The 17878-nt window shown below is 48.3% G+C and overlaps 1 protein-coding gene across 1 annotated transcript; it reads right to left on the bottom strand.

Annotated features, from left to right (window-relative positions):
- Positions 1-4293: 4293 nt before the first annotated feature.
- LOC114512166 (proline and arginine rich end leucine rich repeat protein) lies at positions 4294-16117 on the bottom strand. The gene is made up of 3 exons (XM_028531065.2): positions 15952-16117; positions 7532-8511; positions 4294-5033 (listed from the first exon to the last, which is right to left on the bottom strand). Exons 2-3 carry the CDS (start codon positions 8493-8495, stop codon positions 4858-4860), a joined length of 1140 nt encoding a protein of 379 aa, XP_028386866.1. The 5' UTR covers positions 8496-8511; positions 15952-16117; the 3' UTR covers positions 4294-4857.
- Positions 16118-17878: the final 1761 nt, after the last annotated feature.

The raw sequence follows: 17878 nt of genomic DNA, 5'->3' as shown, positions 1-17878 counted from the left end.
GAGGGAAGATGTGTCTCCCCAGGGTCCCGCCAGCCTACATATCTGCCTGGGTTCCTCAGTGATGCCCCTTCTCTTGTTCTCTTCCCCTGACCAGGTACTAGGTCCCAGTTGCAAGGCCTCCTGAGGACCATTTAATCTAAACCCCTTATTGTACAGATGGGGAAACAAGGCCAGTGAGGTGAGGTGACTTGCCCAAGGTCACACAGAGCCAGAACAAACTCCTAGATTTGCTGATCTTCAGGGTTCCCCTTTCTTGGCATGACCCTCTGCTCTCTCCCTCATCCCTGGGATTCCTGAGACCACATGTCTTGGTGCCATTATAACAGATGGCTTTGGCAGAGTTCATCTCTGCCTGAGCACACCAAGTTGAAGGGGCAGATCTAATAGCCTGGCCAAAGGGCAATGCTCGGCTCACAGTGCTCCTGGACACCAGCTGTTGTGGAGAAGACTTGCTGCAGCCTAAGGACCTGATCACTTGTGCCCTTGGCAGCCCCACTACTCCCCATGAGAGGGCAACCAAAAGGGGCTCTGCTGGGTGGAGGGAGAGAGGGTCCTGGGGCCAGGATGGTGCCCCAGAAGCAGATGGCATATTTGGCTGCTGTTCTCCCCTTTCTGTCTACAGCCAGGGCCTCTCTGCTTCCCTTTCTGCACCATTCCTGTCCTGAGAGGAATGCAGATACAACTGTTTCTTCATTCTGCCTGCCTCCTGCTCTCCCTCTCCCTCCTCACTTTCTTAGACACACAGCCTGTGCTCTGTTGCCATGCCCTCTGACCTGCAATGGGTCCTCCCCCAGGGCACAGCCATCCTCACCTCACATGCAATGCTTTCCCACAACTACCTCCCCACCAGTCACTTCAGACTGGCCTCAGGTCCTAAACCTTCCCCCAGCTTTGGCTCTATTTTTATTAACTTGCCTGCCCCACCTGTGGTTCCATGGATTTCAGGGACGGCCCATGGGATGTGCCTGTGTGCATCTGTGTGATCTGTGTGGGGACTGTCTGACCATCATGCTGTTGTTCCAGGACGCACAGCACCCTAGAGCTCAGGAAGGGGGTGGGAGGTGTGGGAGCCCTTCTAATCTGAGCCCCTCATTAGGAGAACCACAAGGCATGCTCATGGAATGGATGTGGCAGTTGGTGGGGACAAAAATCTAGCCAGCTGACCCCTTTGCTACCCCCTTCATGGGCAGGGAGTGGGGCAAGTAGAAATTTCAGGAAGCCCCTGTTTTTTGGAAAACAGGAGTATGTTCCCTGCTGAGAGCTTCTAACCACACAACCCCATGATTCAGACACACACACACACACACACACACACACACACACACACCCTGCAGGCTACAAGCCAAGCTTTCCTACCTCTTTACTCATGCTGTTTCCCCTCCTGCCTATGTGCTTTCCCCCTTCTCCCACCTGGAAAACTCTGCTCCAGCCCTTAAGATCCAGCTCCAATGATGGGAGCCTTTCTGGTTTCTCTCTGGCAGAGGTAGAGGCCCTCTCCACCATGCACTTTGTACACAGAATTATTCAAACCCTGAAGACAGGCAATTATTAATTAATGGATTTTTCCCTTTACCAAGCTATGAATTCCTCATGGGCATGGGATATGTATTACCTACCCTTGGATTCCCAGCTGGGAAGCTTGCATGTAGTTGATATTTACAGAAAACTTGCTGAATTGAACTGAAGCAGGTATTTAGGAGGCAGGGTGGGAGTGGTGGGGGCAGCAACTGGCATTTTTCATCGCAAAGAAGATGATGTCATCTGGGAGGATCACAGCCTACTTCTAAAACCTCCCATCTGAAGACAGATTCCAGGGTACACCCTTCTCACCCCTCTGTGAACATCTGCACTGCCTGTAAATCCTTCCAGATGAGGTGGCCCTTTATTCTCACCCTTGATACAGCTCTGGCAGTGTTTTTACACTGCATCTCCTTAACTAGTCTACAGGCTTCACTTTGTTAGGCATGGTGTCTGCTTTATGTCTGTCTGTATTTGGCTCAGTACTGTGCATTTGGGAGACTCATCAATTAGGAATCTGTGAGCTGAAAGTTCTGGGCCTTTGGGCTTCAAATATAGCTGTCAGATTTCTGGTCTGACTTTAGGAATTATTTTTCACGAGAGTTGTGTTTTGGAGAAATTCACCAAGAAAAAGCTTTGGAATTGTTTATTTAGAGTTTCTTAAGAAGAAGACCCCCTCCTCTACCCCTCTTCTCAGAGCAAGGGGAAAGTGGAGGCAGGAGGACGGGGAGGCAAAATGACTTTAAGGTATTTTTCTTGACCTGCTCACACTGTCAAGTTCAAGCAGGATGTTTTTCATATTATTTTATTTCCTCTGCTGTGAAGCATATTAGAATGTGAAAGTTGTGTCACAAAGTTAACATGGTCTTCCAGAACAGCTATATGAACAGAGTATACATATACTCCTGCTTACACACCTGTATATGTAGATACCAACAGCACTGGTAGATACAGTTGTGTGTGGAGGAGAGGCTTCCTTAAATCCATGGGAAATCAGCACATTGTGTGTGGGGGATGGAGTGGGGACGGGTTTGCTATAGTCAGTTTAACTCAATCCTCTCTGGCTTACAGCTGCAGAGGGTGATGGAGGGAGCATTTATTTTGATGGTGTCATAGGATGGTGGTGATTGTGTTGCTGCTGAAACAAACTAGTTTGGGTTTGCAGAAGCAGGGTGATGACCCCTCTCCACTGAACCATGGAGCTGTGTTCCCCCAGGGCCTCATCAGAGCAGCGGAGGTTGAAAGGGGTGAATAAGAGGCAGAAGGGGGCTTATCCAGGCCAGAGCACCAGGTTGCTTATAGCCACAATACTATATTGACTTTAAGCAGGAGCCTTGGAGAAACCAGCTGTAGCTCAGATGAATGAGGCAGTTTATGGGAACAGAGTGAAGGAGGCTAGAATTGAATGGGCTCTGTTTTCTGTGAATTAGAAAAAGAGAAACTGAAAATGAGTATAATGGGAATTTTTGAAGTTAGGGGTCTAGCTTAGTACAGTTTCTTAGAAATCTCTGGACTGTTGCTCAACCCATCTTGAGGGTAGGCAACTACATACCAGTCATTTCTAGAACATCCACCCCTACCCCACCAACACATACATTCAGGGACCGTAGAGGGGCAGCATCCCTTAGAGGCAGGTCAGGGGAAGAAGAAGGTGAGTCAGTCTTTGGGGCCCAGGTTCCCTTGGAGGCCAGCCAAGCTTCACCTGGGCCAGGCAGGGAGGGTGGGAAGGTTGGGGGAGGGACATCTATATAGGGAATAAATAACTGCAAGGGAAGTGGATAATATTTAGGGCTTGTCTTGCATTAGAGCAAGGTCTAAAGGGCAGAGCCACAGAATGGAACATGAGTGCTAGAGGGGCCTTAGAGGGGTTTACAAAGTATGGGAGCTGAGAGCAGAAGGCACCACAAGTTCAGATAGCGAAGGGGAAGAGACCACATCCTCTGCTGGTCCCTAAGGTTTATACTGGTGCTCACCCATGATCGAATGAGCCATCCCCCAATTCCCACTTCAGGGCCACTGTAGCTCTGTGCCCTTTAGACCCCGGGAGGGTGGGGGTGGGGGGGGGGGAGAAAGAGAGAGAGAGAGAGAGAGAGAGAGAGAGAGAGAGAGAGGGAGGGAGGGAGGGAGGGAGGGAGGGGGAGAGAGAGAGACCATGTATGTGGCTCCTGGTCTTCAAGTTGGAACTCTTGAACGTGGAAAATCACCCCCAGGGAGATGAAGAGGAGGAGCAATCTGTGACCTGCACCAGCCACCAGGTGTCACTCATGTGTCTGTCTTAGAGAGGAGGACAATTTGAACATGTGGAAGAGGTTTCTGGGAAATTTCCAGATGCCCCACCCCTTCTTGCAGGTTTCTCAGAAATCTCTCTGTGGGTGGAAAGGGTTAGGCCATCCACGCTGATAGAGAACAGATGTCAGGGTGGGGCTGGTGGCTCTGCACCCTCCACCGTGGACATTGTGTTCCCCAGGCACCAGGCCTCTTGTTCAGAGTGGCCAAGAGGGCTGCAGGACCCATTTGCAACCTCACTGGCCCATTCCAGAGCCCTGACTCCCACCCCTCCCCCGCTGGTCAATTCTTAGATCCTGAGCCATTCTTCTCCTGGACTATTCCTCCCTGCTTTCCCTCTTGGACTGGAGGGACCCATTTAGGAGACTGTGAGCTGTGTTCACTCTGGAGAAAGAGGGCCTTAGCTTCCGCCTGTGAAGAGTAGGCCAGATGCAGGTCCTTGTGGGAATGTTGACCCTCTGCCCTCCCCGGCTATGTCCTTGCATTCTCTTTTTGAGAACACAGGCTGGCAGAGAGCCAGTGTGATGTCTGGTGTCAGCAAACAGGTGGTGGAGCAGCAGTTTTGCAAGACGGATCATCCTCAGCCAACAAAGCCTGAGTGTTTTGGCCCTGTGAGGTCAGAGCTGCCCACGAAGGAGGAGTCTTGTGCAGGACTTTGTGAGCCTCACCTCTGGGACACCCCTGGTCATTTTCTTGTTTACCAGGACTGAGGTCCAGATGTCAGTCCAGGTCCAGACTCAATCAGGAGTGATGGGGGAAGGCGGGGAGAGAAGGGACTATGAATTCTTTAGACAGACGTCTGTGCTTCTGGGGCCAGAAGTTTGGGTACACAGTGGGTGTCTTTGGGCTGGGTGGACCCAACCAAGGCCTGGGAAGTCTCACCCTAGAAACTGCAGGTGCAGCAATGTGTGGCTTGTCCTGCTTCAGCAAGGTGGGATAAGAAAGGCAAAGCTGGGAGAAAGACAGGGAGATAGAGAAAACAAATGAGGAGCTCAGGTGCCCGGGCCACCAGCATTCAACTGTGATCAGAGGAGACCCAGGGCAGAGTAAGACCTAGATGACCACGGACTGCAGCAGGCGGAAGCACATCATGAGGTCCAGCGGGATGGGTGGCTTCAGGTAGTTTCCATCCAGCCTCAGGTAGCGGAGATGTGGCACGTTCTCCAGATCCGAGGAGAAGTCATGGAAGGTGACCAGGTTGTTGGGGCAAATCTGGGTCCCATTGATCTCTATGGACAAAGAAGGGGAGAAGTGAGCTGGAGAGGAGGGTGGGGTCAGGACAGAGCGGGTGGGTATGGGCACAGATGAGCAAGGAGAAGGTGGACAACAGAGAGTGAGGACTCTAGAGTTCTGGCTGGAACTGGATGACTTTAGGAATGTGTGACTGTGGATGAGTTCACCCTTACCTCCAGGCCCAGTTTATTCATAGTAAAATTAAACTGGATTTGATTTACAGTTGTTTTTGGAAATTTACTCTGAGGAGTCATGGAGGAAGTAAACTTTGAGCTAAACCTTCAAAATTAGGTAGGATTATAGCAGGGGGAGACACAAGAGGGAGGGTTTCTCATAAAAGAACTTATCTGAATGGAGTTGTGAAGGACAGAAGGGTCATGGAAGAATCTGGGAGTAGTAAACAGCCCAGCGTGATGGACTGGGGAGAGTGAGCTGGAATGTTAAATTGTGGCCACAACTTATGGTTAGCTTTCAAATATTTTACTAAGGAGTGGGGATTTTATCTTCAGTCTGAGGAATGGTATTGAGCAAGACTGTCATTTTGAGAAAGAAGATAGAATATATGAACTATGGCTTCATGAAGTATAAAATTTGGAAGGGGTCTATGATGAGTTTTACACTGCAGAAAGGTGAATCTAACCATAGTGTGGAGAAAGAGCAAGGTGAGGTGAGAATTGAAGCTGTCAGGTGGATGTGAGGATTTCTTGTCACCTCGATGTGAGGCATGTGGATGGACAGAAGATGGTCACATTAACTGAAAGAGGGATGACAGGAAGAGGAAAGGTGGTCTAGGGAGGGTACAAGGCCATTGGGACATGCTGAGCCTATTGATTCTGATGTGATTACTGATTCTAGGCTTTCAGTGGAAAATGAGGTTTCATTTTCTCCTTTACCTCTTGTTAGATGACATCAGATATATCATCTTCTAAGTGAATTTTTATTCTCCCTAAGCCTTGCCTCATTTATCATCCTTAGGGCCATTGTTCTCTCTTCACCATTAGAGTTGCAGAAAGAGCCCTGACATGGATGGATTTTCTTGCAGCTTTTGTCACTTTGGACTGTCATCTGACCACCCTGATGCTCAGTTCCCAAATCTGTGACATGGTGAGAGTGGGTGTGATTTTTCTGACTTTGCCCTCAGGAGTCTGGCTGTCCCCTAGCAGCCTGTTCTTCCACAACCAGAGAGAAACCTACCATATATTAGGCAACCTTTCTGTCTATATTTTTGGCTTATAAAGCATCCTAGGGGGTAGTACATTGCCTCACTTGACTCCCTGCAGGGTAGAATTAGACAGTTTTCCCTTTTCCTGAATTTGTTTCTCACCAGATTTTTAAAGGCCCTCTCCAACTCTGTGTAATTATCCCAGATGAGTGAACAAGACTGTTCTCCTGACACTTGTTTCAAGATTGTAGAAACTCAACAATCTCCCTCTCATCCGTTGGCTGGGAAACTAAGGATTTCTATTATTGTCATAGGGGATCTTCTCTTTCCTTTGGTCCCCTTCATCCCTGCAGCTGCTGCATTCCTTATGTGGGGATAGCCTGATTTTGTTCGAGGACCAGGTAATATTCTCTCTTTTGTTTTTAAATCTCTCTGCTGATGCTTTGTTCGAAGCTGACATTTTTGATGGAAGCAAAATTGCTACATCTAGCCTCTTCTTTTGGGCTGCAATTGATACCTCACAGCCCAGGACCCTGTAAATGTAGCTTAGGCAAATTCTGCCTTAAGTGTACTGTCTTCTATGACTAAATATTCCAGCTTTCCAGATACATTCAGAAAGCACCACATATCAACTATCAACATTGTCATACTGACAGTTGTAGACCTGGAATACATAGGGGTGAGCAAAAGTAAGTTTATAGTTGTGAATATGTGAAACAGTTTATTCTTGTATTATTATTTATTTATTAATTACTGTATTATTATTAACCTACTTTTGCTTGCCACTATATAGCTGCCTCTCTGTGTATACCTTTTACAGGTGCTTCAAAACTGAGGGGCAGAGTTGGGGGGATGCTGCATTTCACAGCTGCCAGATTCTGTAGCAGACAGGCCCAGGACGTTTCAGAGTGGGCATTTAAATGTCACTGTTCTTCTTCTAGGAGAATGTCCAGGACTATATTCCATGTCTACCCTACCTATAGATCTAGAGGGCAAAGAATCGGGGGCTGATGAGAAGAGAGGGAGAAACAGGAGGGAGTATCCTCCAAGCATGGTATTCTGGGCACTATATCATGCTCAATGATTAAATCCTCATATCAACTTTATAAGAGGTATTTCACCATTCTCACTTTACAGATGACGCAACCCCTCAGAGAGGTCAGATATCTGTTCAAGGACACACAGATAAGCAAGTGGTAAGGCCAAGGTTTGAAGTCCAGTGCCAAACAGGGTGCTTTTTGTACACCCCTACCCTGAGGCTCCTGAGAAAGGGCTGAGCTGATAAATTCCCAGCCTCCCTCCCTGGGGCCTGGCCCCGCCTACCCCACTCACTCTCAATGCTGTTGTTGTTGAGGTATAGGTGCTCCAGCTTGTTGCTAATGGCAGGCACATTGCTGATCTTGTTGTGTGACAGGTGGAGCACGAGCAGGTTGGAGATGTTAAAGGAGTTCTTGGGGAGCCCCCTGTCGGACAGCTTGTTATAGTTAAGGCGAATGAAGGCCAGGTTGGGAAAGGACTTGAAGTATCCATTAGGGATGGACTCTATTCTGTTGCTGTCCAGGTAGAGCTGGTGAATGGCTGGGGGGACCTTGGGTGGCATCTTTCTCAGGGTGTTGTGGGCCAGGTTGAGCTGCATGAGGCTCTTGAGACCCTTGAAGGTGTCCGGCTTGAGGACTTCGTCATTCAGCCTATTCTGTTGGAGATCCAGGAGTAGTAGGTGCTCCAGCTTGCTGAAGACGCCAGGAGGGATCTTGGAGATCTTGTTCTGGCTCAGCCTCAGCTGCTCCAAGTTTGGGGGCAGGGCAGAGGGCACCTCTTCCAGCTGGTTCTTTTCCATGTAGAGGAATGCCAGGCTGGGCAGTTGCTCCAGCACCTTCTGGTCTACTTTTCGAATTCGGTTGTTGTCCAGGTTGACCCATCTCAGGCCTGAGGCATTCTTGAAGGACTCCACTGGGAGCTCAGTTATGAAGTTGTTTTGGAGATAGAGGTAATGGATTCGGGATGGGATGATGGGGACCTTTCTAAGGTTGCGGCTATCACAGTAGAGGGCAGATGGGAAATCATGGGGGCAGTAGCATTCCCGGGGACAGTCAGGAAAGATAGATGGAGGGCCTGGTGGGAGGGGCGGAGGCAGGTCTGTAGGCTCTGATGGCTCACGGGACTGAGGAAAGCTGGGAGTGGGCCTGGGCCTAGGCCTGGGCCTGGGCCTGGGTCTTGGTCGTCTTGTTGGCTGGCCTTGGGTCACTGAGGCCAAGATGAGGAGAAGTGGGAGGATCAAGAAGAGGGATGGCCTCATGATCCGGGTGATTTGCCTGCAGTGAAAGAATAGAGATCATTAGCCTATTGAGCCTCAGCATTTAGAAGGCCATGTCTTTGTAGTTAAAGTTGGCCAGGATGGGCTCCAGGTGAGCTGTGGGAGGAACTGTGGAAGCATTTCCTTGTTTGCCTGCACCTAGCAGGTGAAAAGTAATGAGGGCTTGGGAGCCTGGATTCCCTGCCCAGGAATGGATCCCCTGGAGCCTGGATTCCCTGCCACTGAGTGGCCTAGCCACTCGGTGTGTTTCACCTGCTCTGGAGAGCATGAGCCATCCTGGCAGAAAGCACAGTGGGCTGTGAATCAGGAGTCCTGTAGCTTGCTCTCTAGCCCTCAGTCTCCCCATTTTCAGTATGAGAAAATCATTGCTTTCCTTATAGGAAGGATGTTAGGTATATGAACCATAGAGTCCTGGGGTTAAAATCTGGAAGTGTCCTTAGAGATCCCACAGCTTGGTGGTTCTGAAACTGTGCCCCCAATTCTATGGAGCTCCCTTGAAGGAAGAAGACCAAGGGGATGGCCCTGGGGCACCCCTAACTCACTCCTGTGACAACCTGAGCAGCTCTGTGTTTTTTTTTAGTCTGATATGTACACACACACACACACACACACACACACACACAGGGGTTTAATCAAAGCATTTGTTCGAAAAATAAAGTTGCATTGCCAAAAACTCATTTGAAATCCACCAACGAAGCCCAGACAGTACTGTTTATAAAGTTTGAGCCCTGGAGGGAAGAAATGATTTGCCAAGGCCAGGAAGCCATTTACAGCAGACCCGAGACAAAAGCCCAGGTCTCCTGCCTTCCAGGGCAGGGTTCCTAAAGATCTTGGAAAGGAAGGAAGTGCTGCAGACCAGTGTGTGTCCCCCTTCTTGCCCCTCACCCACTGCACTCAGTTCAGCAAACACGATCTCTGCCAGCAGGAGACATACCAAGAATTTTCCTCTGGTGTGGAGGCTTCTGGGAAAGTAAACAGGGAAGGATTGAAAGTTGGAGGGAAACCACTTTCACTTCTTGTGAACCAGCATTGCTGCTCGCATATCCACTGGAGTTGGTGGTGTTGAGATATCAAGAAGAACTTCCTGCTAGCCTCAGGGACATAGTGGAAAAGGTTGCTGAAGGATGTTTTGAAGTTGCCCTTCCCATTGGCTGTGGTGACCCCTCAGATGGAGCCATGTGGTTTGAATTGAATTAAGCTGGGGAAATATCAAAAGACCCAGGGTTGTAGGCACAAAGTGGCAGCTCTCACAGGCTTCCCCTCTTGCCTGGCTGGGAAGGGTCTGGGGAAGGGGTTTCATGTATCATCCTCTCCCCAGGGTCCCCATCCTTCTGACACGCCCCCTGATCTCCAAGTAGGGTCGTCATTCCCACATTGTTTCCACTGGCCCTTCTTGTTGCTTCTTCATGACTGGTGTCTGCCTGTCCCCCTTTTGAGATCTAGGACACACTGGGGATACAGACTTCTTGGTTCTCTGAGATAGACAGGACTGGAGTGTGTCCCCAGCTGTATCTAGACCTTGTGATCTCCACTTCTGTTGCAGGCTGCTTATTCTCTTTCCTTTAAACCCACATCAACTTAGACTCCTCCCTGTGTGAGTGACTGACTCAGTGCTGGCTTTTTGCTGGCTTTGCTCAAAGGAAGACAACAGAAGCCCCTCACCAGCTGTTTAGTCTTGGGCCAGGTTCTCAGGAGAGCTGAATATGAAAAGAATCAGGAGAGAAGGCAGAGCTCAACCATGAAGGGTAGGAGGGAGTATCCCACACTTTTCACAAATACACCCTTGACTCCCAGCCTGTACACACACACACACACACACACACACACACACACACACCTCCTGTACCATACACATAAGCAGATTCAGGTTTTCATGGGTTCTCTGTGCATGTGTAAGCCCCTATATATAGTACACTGAGCATGGGAAAGAAAGAGTGAAGGAGAGAGGAAGGGAGAGAGGGAAGGCAGGCAGACAGACATACTAGGAGGAAGGAGGGAAGAGATTGCCTGTAGCCTCTGTTGCCTTTCTACCTCCTTCTAAATTGGTCTTTTCCCAGGCTGGCCTGCCCAAAGGGGTCCAGGAAGGCCATTTTCATCAGGCCTCTTGTCACAAAAGAACTTGCATTTAGATTCTTGGCTTTATCTGCAGTTGAGGCTATAATAGTTCCAGGGATACAATGAAAGGATGGAAAAGTTAAGTTATTCATTGTAAAACTACACTTGGAGTCTTGTGGCAGACCAACACAACTTGATGAACTATGAATTAATATTTTATGAGTTTTGTAATTTTCTTGAAATTAATACCATCATTTTGCATATAAATTTTAAAGAGGTAGTTAAAGCATTAGTATGCTAAAAACAAACATTTTTCTAAAAATAGTTGTTTTGTCCCAGCAAATCTCCTTTTCCTTTAAACAGAAACTGGTCCTTTTTTCCCCCAGTGATTTTATTTATTTATTTTTAGAGAGAGGGGAAGGGAGGGAAAAAGAGAGGGGAAGAAACATCAATGTGTGGTTGCCTCTTGTGCACTCCCTACTGGGGACCTGGCCTGCAACCCAGGTATGTGCCCTGACTGGGAATCGAACCCTTGACCCTTTGGTTCATAGTTTGGTGCTCAATCCACTGAGCCACACCAGCCAGGGCAAAACAAACATTTTTAAAAACCCCACTTTTTGTGACCCTGAATTTTTTGTTTTGACATTTATTTATTTTCATATCACTCAGAAGCCTGAAACAAGCAAGCCCTGCCCCAAAGAGGCACCTCAATACTGGCTAGGGCTCCCTATTTCCTGGTATTCCCTCTGTCACCAAAAGCATCTGCTAGGTACTGAGCCCTGAAGCAGGGAAAACTTGTTCAGAGCTTCCAGCAAAAGCCTACTCTGTGAGACACAGTGACTCAGGCCTTTGTGGGGGAGTGTTTCTGCAGCCCTGGTCTTCAATGTCAGGAGTGATAGGGTCACAGGTCAGTCACAGCTCTACCTGGCTGGCCAGCTTCCCTCCCCTTCCGTCAGAAATGAACAGAGGGCTTCCTCATCTCCATTGCCCTCCCAGACCCTTCAGGGACTACTCTGACCTGCTGGCCAGTCCTGATCCTTTTGCATACCAAACCTCTGGGGGCTGGCCAAACTTCTCCAGAGCAGATGGGAGGCTCCCTAGAAAAGCTCTGTGGGCCTGTTCCATGGAGAAGCTGGATCTGCTCATTTCTTTTCTCTCAGCCTGTGTCTGAACCATTCTGTGTGTGTGTGTGTGTGTGTGCGCGCACGCGCATGTGCACACCCACGCTTCTTTCTTGAGAAAATAGGATTCATTTCTAAGCCTTTTCTCCTCAGGCAACGCCTCTTTCCGCTGGAGCATGGCTGACCAGGGGGAGGTCCTGACAGCCCAGCTCTGGCAATGCACTGTAATGTCCTAATCCCTGAAACCAGAATCTGTGTGACAGACTGGAAGTCCCCGAACTTCTTCAGGAGTCATAGCTCTCCTTCTCAAAAACCCAATGTCACACTGTCTTATGCTCTGCCTTCCAGAACCTTCTATTCCATCATAAGCTCTCTGGGATGAGTCACAAGTGTGTGTGATTTTTAAATTTCTTATGCTTTTGCAAGCACACCTCCCTACCTCCAAACTTTTTGCTGGCTGTGCTCACTGCTTAATCACTGAACGCTGGTTTACCACCAATAGTCACTGACCTCCTACAGCCCTGTTTGCTAACATTGTCTCTCTAAAGGCTGCTGCTTCATGGGGAGAGTCTGTGGGCGATTGCTTTACCCAACTCAAATTTCAATTTCTCCATTTAAGAACATTTCCTAAGAGAGTTTGAAATACAAGTTTCAGTTCCAGTATTGGAGATCTGGGCTTGAATCCTGGCCGTGCCTCTCCACCCCAGGCCTTGGGCTTCTCTGTGTGAGGATCAAATGAGATCATGCACATAAAGGCATATCATGGCACACAAACACTCTACAAATGGCAGGGGTTAGCTTATTCATTGTTTTGATTATAAAAGAACAGATTCTCTAGAGAGATTCTTATTTTAGAGTGAGCTAGCCCCCATCTTTATCAAGGTCATAAATTCATTCATTTAAAATTTGAGTACCCAGGGCTGGTGCAATGTTTAAGTTCAGGGCAGGGCTGGGTTGAGGTCCTCATGGGTTTGTCAAGTCACTGGGAGAAAGTTTAAGGGTAATTGGCCTTGTATGGAGAGTTGGAAGTTGGGGTTGGCTGGGAGTGAGTTTGGGTATGTTTCCTCAGGTTAAGGGATTATTCCACACAACTTATTGGCATTCTTCTTTCTTGTCATATTCCCTGTCTCATCACTACCCCTAAACCTCCATGGCTTAATGCAGCCAGTGACCCTGTTGTGGAAAATGGGGCTGTCCCCTACCCCAGAGCCACACCCATGGACATTGGCATGACCCTCTTCTCCATTCTTGACTTTCTGTTCTAAACTCAGACTTCTGAAAACCATCCTGTCCCCTACATCTCTTCCTGAAGCCCAGAAGGGAGCTGGAAGGCAGGAGAATCAAAGATAGTCTCTGCCCAATTGTTAGCAGAAGAACATGGCAGACCCACCTAGGCTGTCTGAGACCCTTTCAAGGTCTATAAGTGGGACTGGTGTGGTCCTGGGATAACGAGAGGGCTGATATGTGGACGCAATGAATTCAACACACCACTGATGTAGCTGCTTGGGGGTCAAATCAGTATGAAGGTGGACCTGACTGGGGAGGACGAGGAGAGCTTCATGGTGCAAACTAGATAGGGGAGTAGGGTTCTCAGTCCATCTACTACGTAGTGACATGAACCAGCTCTCAGCCTCAGTTTCCTTACCTGTAAAAGGGGGATAAGAAATGGTCCCTATTCCTGTATTCTTTGCTCAGTTGTTGTCAGAAGCAAGTGTGATAAATGGGCTGCAGATCAAAAAGTGCTAAGAATAAATATAACACTATGATGGAGAGACCATCTGTCTCCCCAGTGTCTACCACAAGGAAAAGTATAAACAGAGTGAAGTTTTTCTGGCCTCAGGCCCCTAGCGTAGAAGAGCAAGTTTTCCATTAGCGGGGCTGGGGAAGGAACAAGGGTGAGATGGCTCTCCTCCTTGCCTTACTATCTCCATCTTCCTGCCTCCATCTCTAAAAGAATCTGTCTGATGCCCTAGGTGCTTATACATCTGGGTCCTAAACTTGCAACTCTAGCTTCTTCACTGGATGCTCTTGGGCAAATCTTTTACCTCAAGTAAGCTTCAGTTTCCTCATCTGTAAAATGGATACATTAATACTTTCATATAGTGATTTGAGGGTTAAATGAGTAAATGCTTGTAACGTGAATGCTCCCTGAGTCTTAAGCTATTGTTGACATTATTTCAGAATAACAGGGTCTCTTTCCCTCCAGCTTTGCCAGAGGGCAGTTCAGCCTTCCACCAGATGGTGGGGATCCTTGCTCATGGGTTGCCCCTCTCCTTTCACACAGAGCAACTTCTCACATGTGGCCTGTGAGACCACATTGGGGTCCCAGAACCAACTAATTAGAGACAATAGACTCCCAGCCACCTGCAACTGCTCACTCTGCCCTCTAATTCATTCCCCATCACCCCCACCCTGCCTTCAAGCCTTTCTGCAGCAGGTGAGGAGGTGCTGGTGAGGGGAAGCTCAGAGTTGGCCATGAGTCCCATTGTGACCCATGACTTTCCCTCCCAACCTTCCATAACTGGCTTTTTTGCCCCTCCCAGCCTTAAAATGCTTCCCCCACATGCCCAATAAATGGGGTTGCCCACTGGGCAGAGCTCATTGTCCAGCTCATCATCTTCTGTGTGAGGCTGTCAGAACAGACAGTTATTGGGCAGGAGAAGAGGATATGGGAGAGATGGGGAGAGGCCCAGCACAGTGCTTCAGGGGGCTCAAGGCAGGCTGATTAGCAGGTGAGGGGAAACGAAAGCCTTTTGGAGCTATCTTGGGAGAACTTTCTTTTTAGGATGTTCCTGTGTGATATGGCTGCAAGTGCTCGCAAGGAGGATGAAGGGGAAGAACTCACAGGAGATCTTTCCTATTCCTTCAGCGCCACCTCCCATTTGGGACACTCTGGAGCTATTCCATCAGACAGTCCTTGTTCAGGAAACATAGCTGTTCTGCCCAGCTAGCACTGCCAGGACCTCTGGGCTCTTCAGTCCCAGCACTGAAGAGTCTCCCGCAGGCCTCTGATTCAGGTTCCCAAGTCCTGGCTGACCTTCTGTATTAAAACCATGACAGATCCCTGGGTCTCTTAGGTCTGGAGCAAGGGATCCAGACTTCTATATTTTTAGTAAGTGCCCTCATTCCCTTCTTCCCTGCCCCCAAGTGATTGTGAAGATCACCCATACCTGGGGGCTTGGGTCTAGCCCACCCCTTCCTGCCTTGGGACAGCACTCTATCTTTTTGACATGGACAAGGGTTACCCTGTTTGGAAGCAAGCCCCACTCAGTTACTCCTCCAGTTTTCCCCTCCCTGACTCATTAAGAGACTCCTTAATTTTTTCTCTGCTACAAGGACTCCTTGTCAACTTGGGAAATTTTGAAACGGCTTTAAAGAGGAATATTTTCTGACTGCCTGCCAAAAAGCAAATGAATGCCTCCTGAGCTGGAGATTAGGACCTTCAAGGCTTGGAAGCTGGATTCTTTCTTCTCTTTCTTTCCAGAGACAGTGGTTTGGACCAGTGAGGCAGAAATTCAGAGCTACTGGGAAGATATTATGCAGGCTGGAAAGTGACTGTTTCTCCCTCCTACCCAATTAAGTTCTAAAGAATGAAGAAGTCCTTCCAAGTCCTGCTCTTGTTCATGTCCTCCCTGTTCTGCCTAGACTAAGCACACGTGATTTTCTTTGGCTCTGCCATCTCAGTGGGAAGACGCACTTTCTCTTTGCTCTTACGGCTGGTGAGGCGTGTGAGAGGGTGAGAGACAAGACGAAGTGTGTGTGGGTGTGTAGCTCTGAATGTCACATGCAGCCAGAAAGTTCAGGTGAGTGGGCAGAAGCTTTTGTGTCTGTGTATATTTATGTGTATTTTGTAGAATGAAAGCCTCTGTGTAATGTGTGTGTGCCTGTGACGGTAAGTGACAATATGTGAAAAGTGTAGAGAAATAGGTTCTTGATTCCAGTTTCTAAAGAAATGCCCAATCTATAAAAGTGTTGTACTACACTTTTACACTCTGTAAAACTCTGTACTACAACAAACATCTGTACCAAGAAAGTTAAACTTTTGCAGCCAGCAAATACTCAGGTAGAGGATGATGAAGAGAAGGAAGAGAAATAGGGTGCAGAAGCAATGAAGAAGACTAATTTGAACTCATTTGAAAGGAGACAAAGGTGGAAAATAGGAAGGAAGAGGCAGAAATTAGGTCAACCACCTGGGCTGGACAGAGCAGGACAACACTTGCTGGAGGGAGAAGGCTTCCTGTGCATCTCCCCACTGGGCTTACCTGCATACACCTGCCTCTGCTCTCAGCTCTGGGTTAGTCCCCGGCAAGGCTCCCTCTTCTTCCTCCCCCACCCTTCGGTGGAGCTGTGGCAGCAGAGAGCCAGTTAGAAGTTCTGATCTCCCAGTGGTGCTAGTGTGCTTGTGTTTGCTTGACTTTTCATCTACCAGATCCTATTGGGGTGGGGAGGTTATGTTAGGGGGAGGTACAGGCAGATTGTAGGGAGGGACGAGAGGAGGGAGGGAGGGGAGAAGAGAGGGAGGGAGCTTGGGAAAGGAGGAATGACAACAATAAAGTCTTTATTTGGCAGCCAAAGCTCCCAAAGACTTCATCCACACATCATGCCCACTAACAAACTCATTTTTAATAACATTTCCTGCTGCGCTGCTGCTGCTGCTGCTGCTGCTGCTGCTGCTGCTTCTGGGTACAGATTGTTTGACCCATGTTTGGAAAAGAAACCAAAATAACAGGAACGGCATGAAAAGCAAACACTGTGTGGGCCAGAGCTGAAGGGCCGGGTCCACACTAGCCTGTTTCATCCTTCCTCCTAACAATTGCCTTGCTTCCCATTGCTTTCCTGCTGTTAGAGTCCCAAACTAATGAGTGGTGTGGGACACTTCCTCTGACAATCGTTTCCCATGTCATTTTCTCTAGGAGGTTGCTAAAGAAGTACCGCCTCCTGTACAGTGAACTGGCAAAGGAGATAGCTTTGGTTTGGCTGCCAGAAGCATACTCTGAGGCCCAGAGAGGGAAAAATCTGGCCTGTAGTCACACAGCAAATGGACAATGTTAGTGTCTTCTTTCAGCTTCTCCATCTGTATCATGTTCAGGAGAGATTTAGGGGCTGTATGGTCATCACCCAAAGACGTGGAGAAATCCAAGTGCGCCTGTCCATGTCATCCCAGAAGACCCATTCAAGTCAGACTATTACCTCAAACAATTCTTCTGGATTAAAAATGGTAACACACTTGCAGTGAACTGGGCCCATCAAAATTTCCTGCCACCCCAATTGACTAGTTAGAAACTTCAGTGATACATTTTTGTCTCTCACCAGGTCAATGGAGAGCTGAAGAGCCCAGTGAGGAAGAGCTCTGCCACCCTTCCCAATCTGGGGTAGAGGAAAGAACGTTAAAATCAGTGTCAGCAGTCCTGGATTCTGCCATTTACAAGCTATCTCATTTTGGGCAAGTCACTTAATCACAGCAAGCCTTGGTTTCCTTATCTATGAAGTGGGGATAATATTGTATCTATCTCACAGGGCTGGAAGATGAAATCATATGTGTGAGAGCACTTTATAAACTGAGAAGATATTAGGGTTAGGACATAAGTATGGTGAATAGTAGTCAGCCTAAGAAACAGAGTAGACAAACAAACAAAAAAACACAACTCGTACCTTCTTTTCCCACTGTGCTTTTACCAAAAAGCGTGAACCTTCCTTACCTACTTGTGAGGTCTTGCTGGAAGTCAGTGCAACCCTCTCTAGAGTCACAGGTGCCTTGCATGTGCCAAGCCACTCATGCATTTTATTTTTCATCCTGATGGGATATGTTCCCTTCTGCAGACCGAGGATATCAACCCTAGATTTGCTTCTTGCTCTTGGTTGGATGGATGGTAAGAAAAGTGAGCAAGAAAGAGTGATGTGCAGGGAGGATGGGCAAAGGGTGGGGATAGAAGGGGTTAGACAGAATGCAGGGGGTATGACTTGAATCCATTTTTATGGAGTTCACCCAAATCCCCAGGGTCCATGATCATGAGTGTTGATGATGACTCCAAGTCCTTCCCAAGCCACTGTGTCTCCCTTCCTCCCTCCCTTATCTTTCCTTGTCCCAGGTCATTCGGAAAGAATTGTCATTAAGGACAAAGAGAGCCAGAGGGTTATTAGGGAGTGTCTAGAGCATGCCAATTGGTGGCCTGTATCTCTAATATGCCT

This window comes from Phyllostomus discolor, chromosome 14 (genome assembly GCF_004126475.2).
Source record: "Phyllostomus discolor isolate MPI-MPIP mPhyDis1 chromosome 14, mPhyDis1.pri.v3, whole genome shotgun sequence".
Lineage (NCBI taxonomy): Eukaryota > Metazoa > Chordata > Mammalia > Chiroptera > Phyllostomidae > Phyllostomus > Phyllostomus discolor.
Note: the sequence above shows the minus strand (reverse complement) of the source record. Positions and strands in the feature narration are given on the sequence as shown.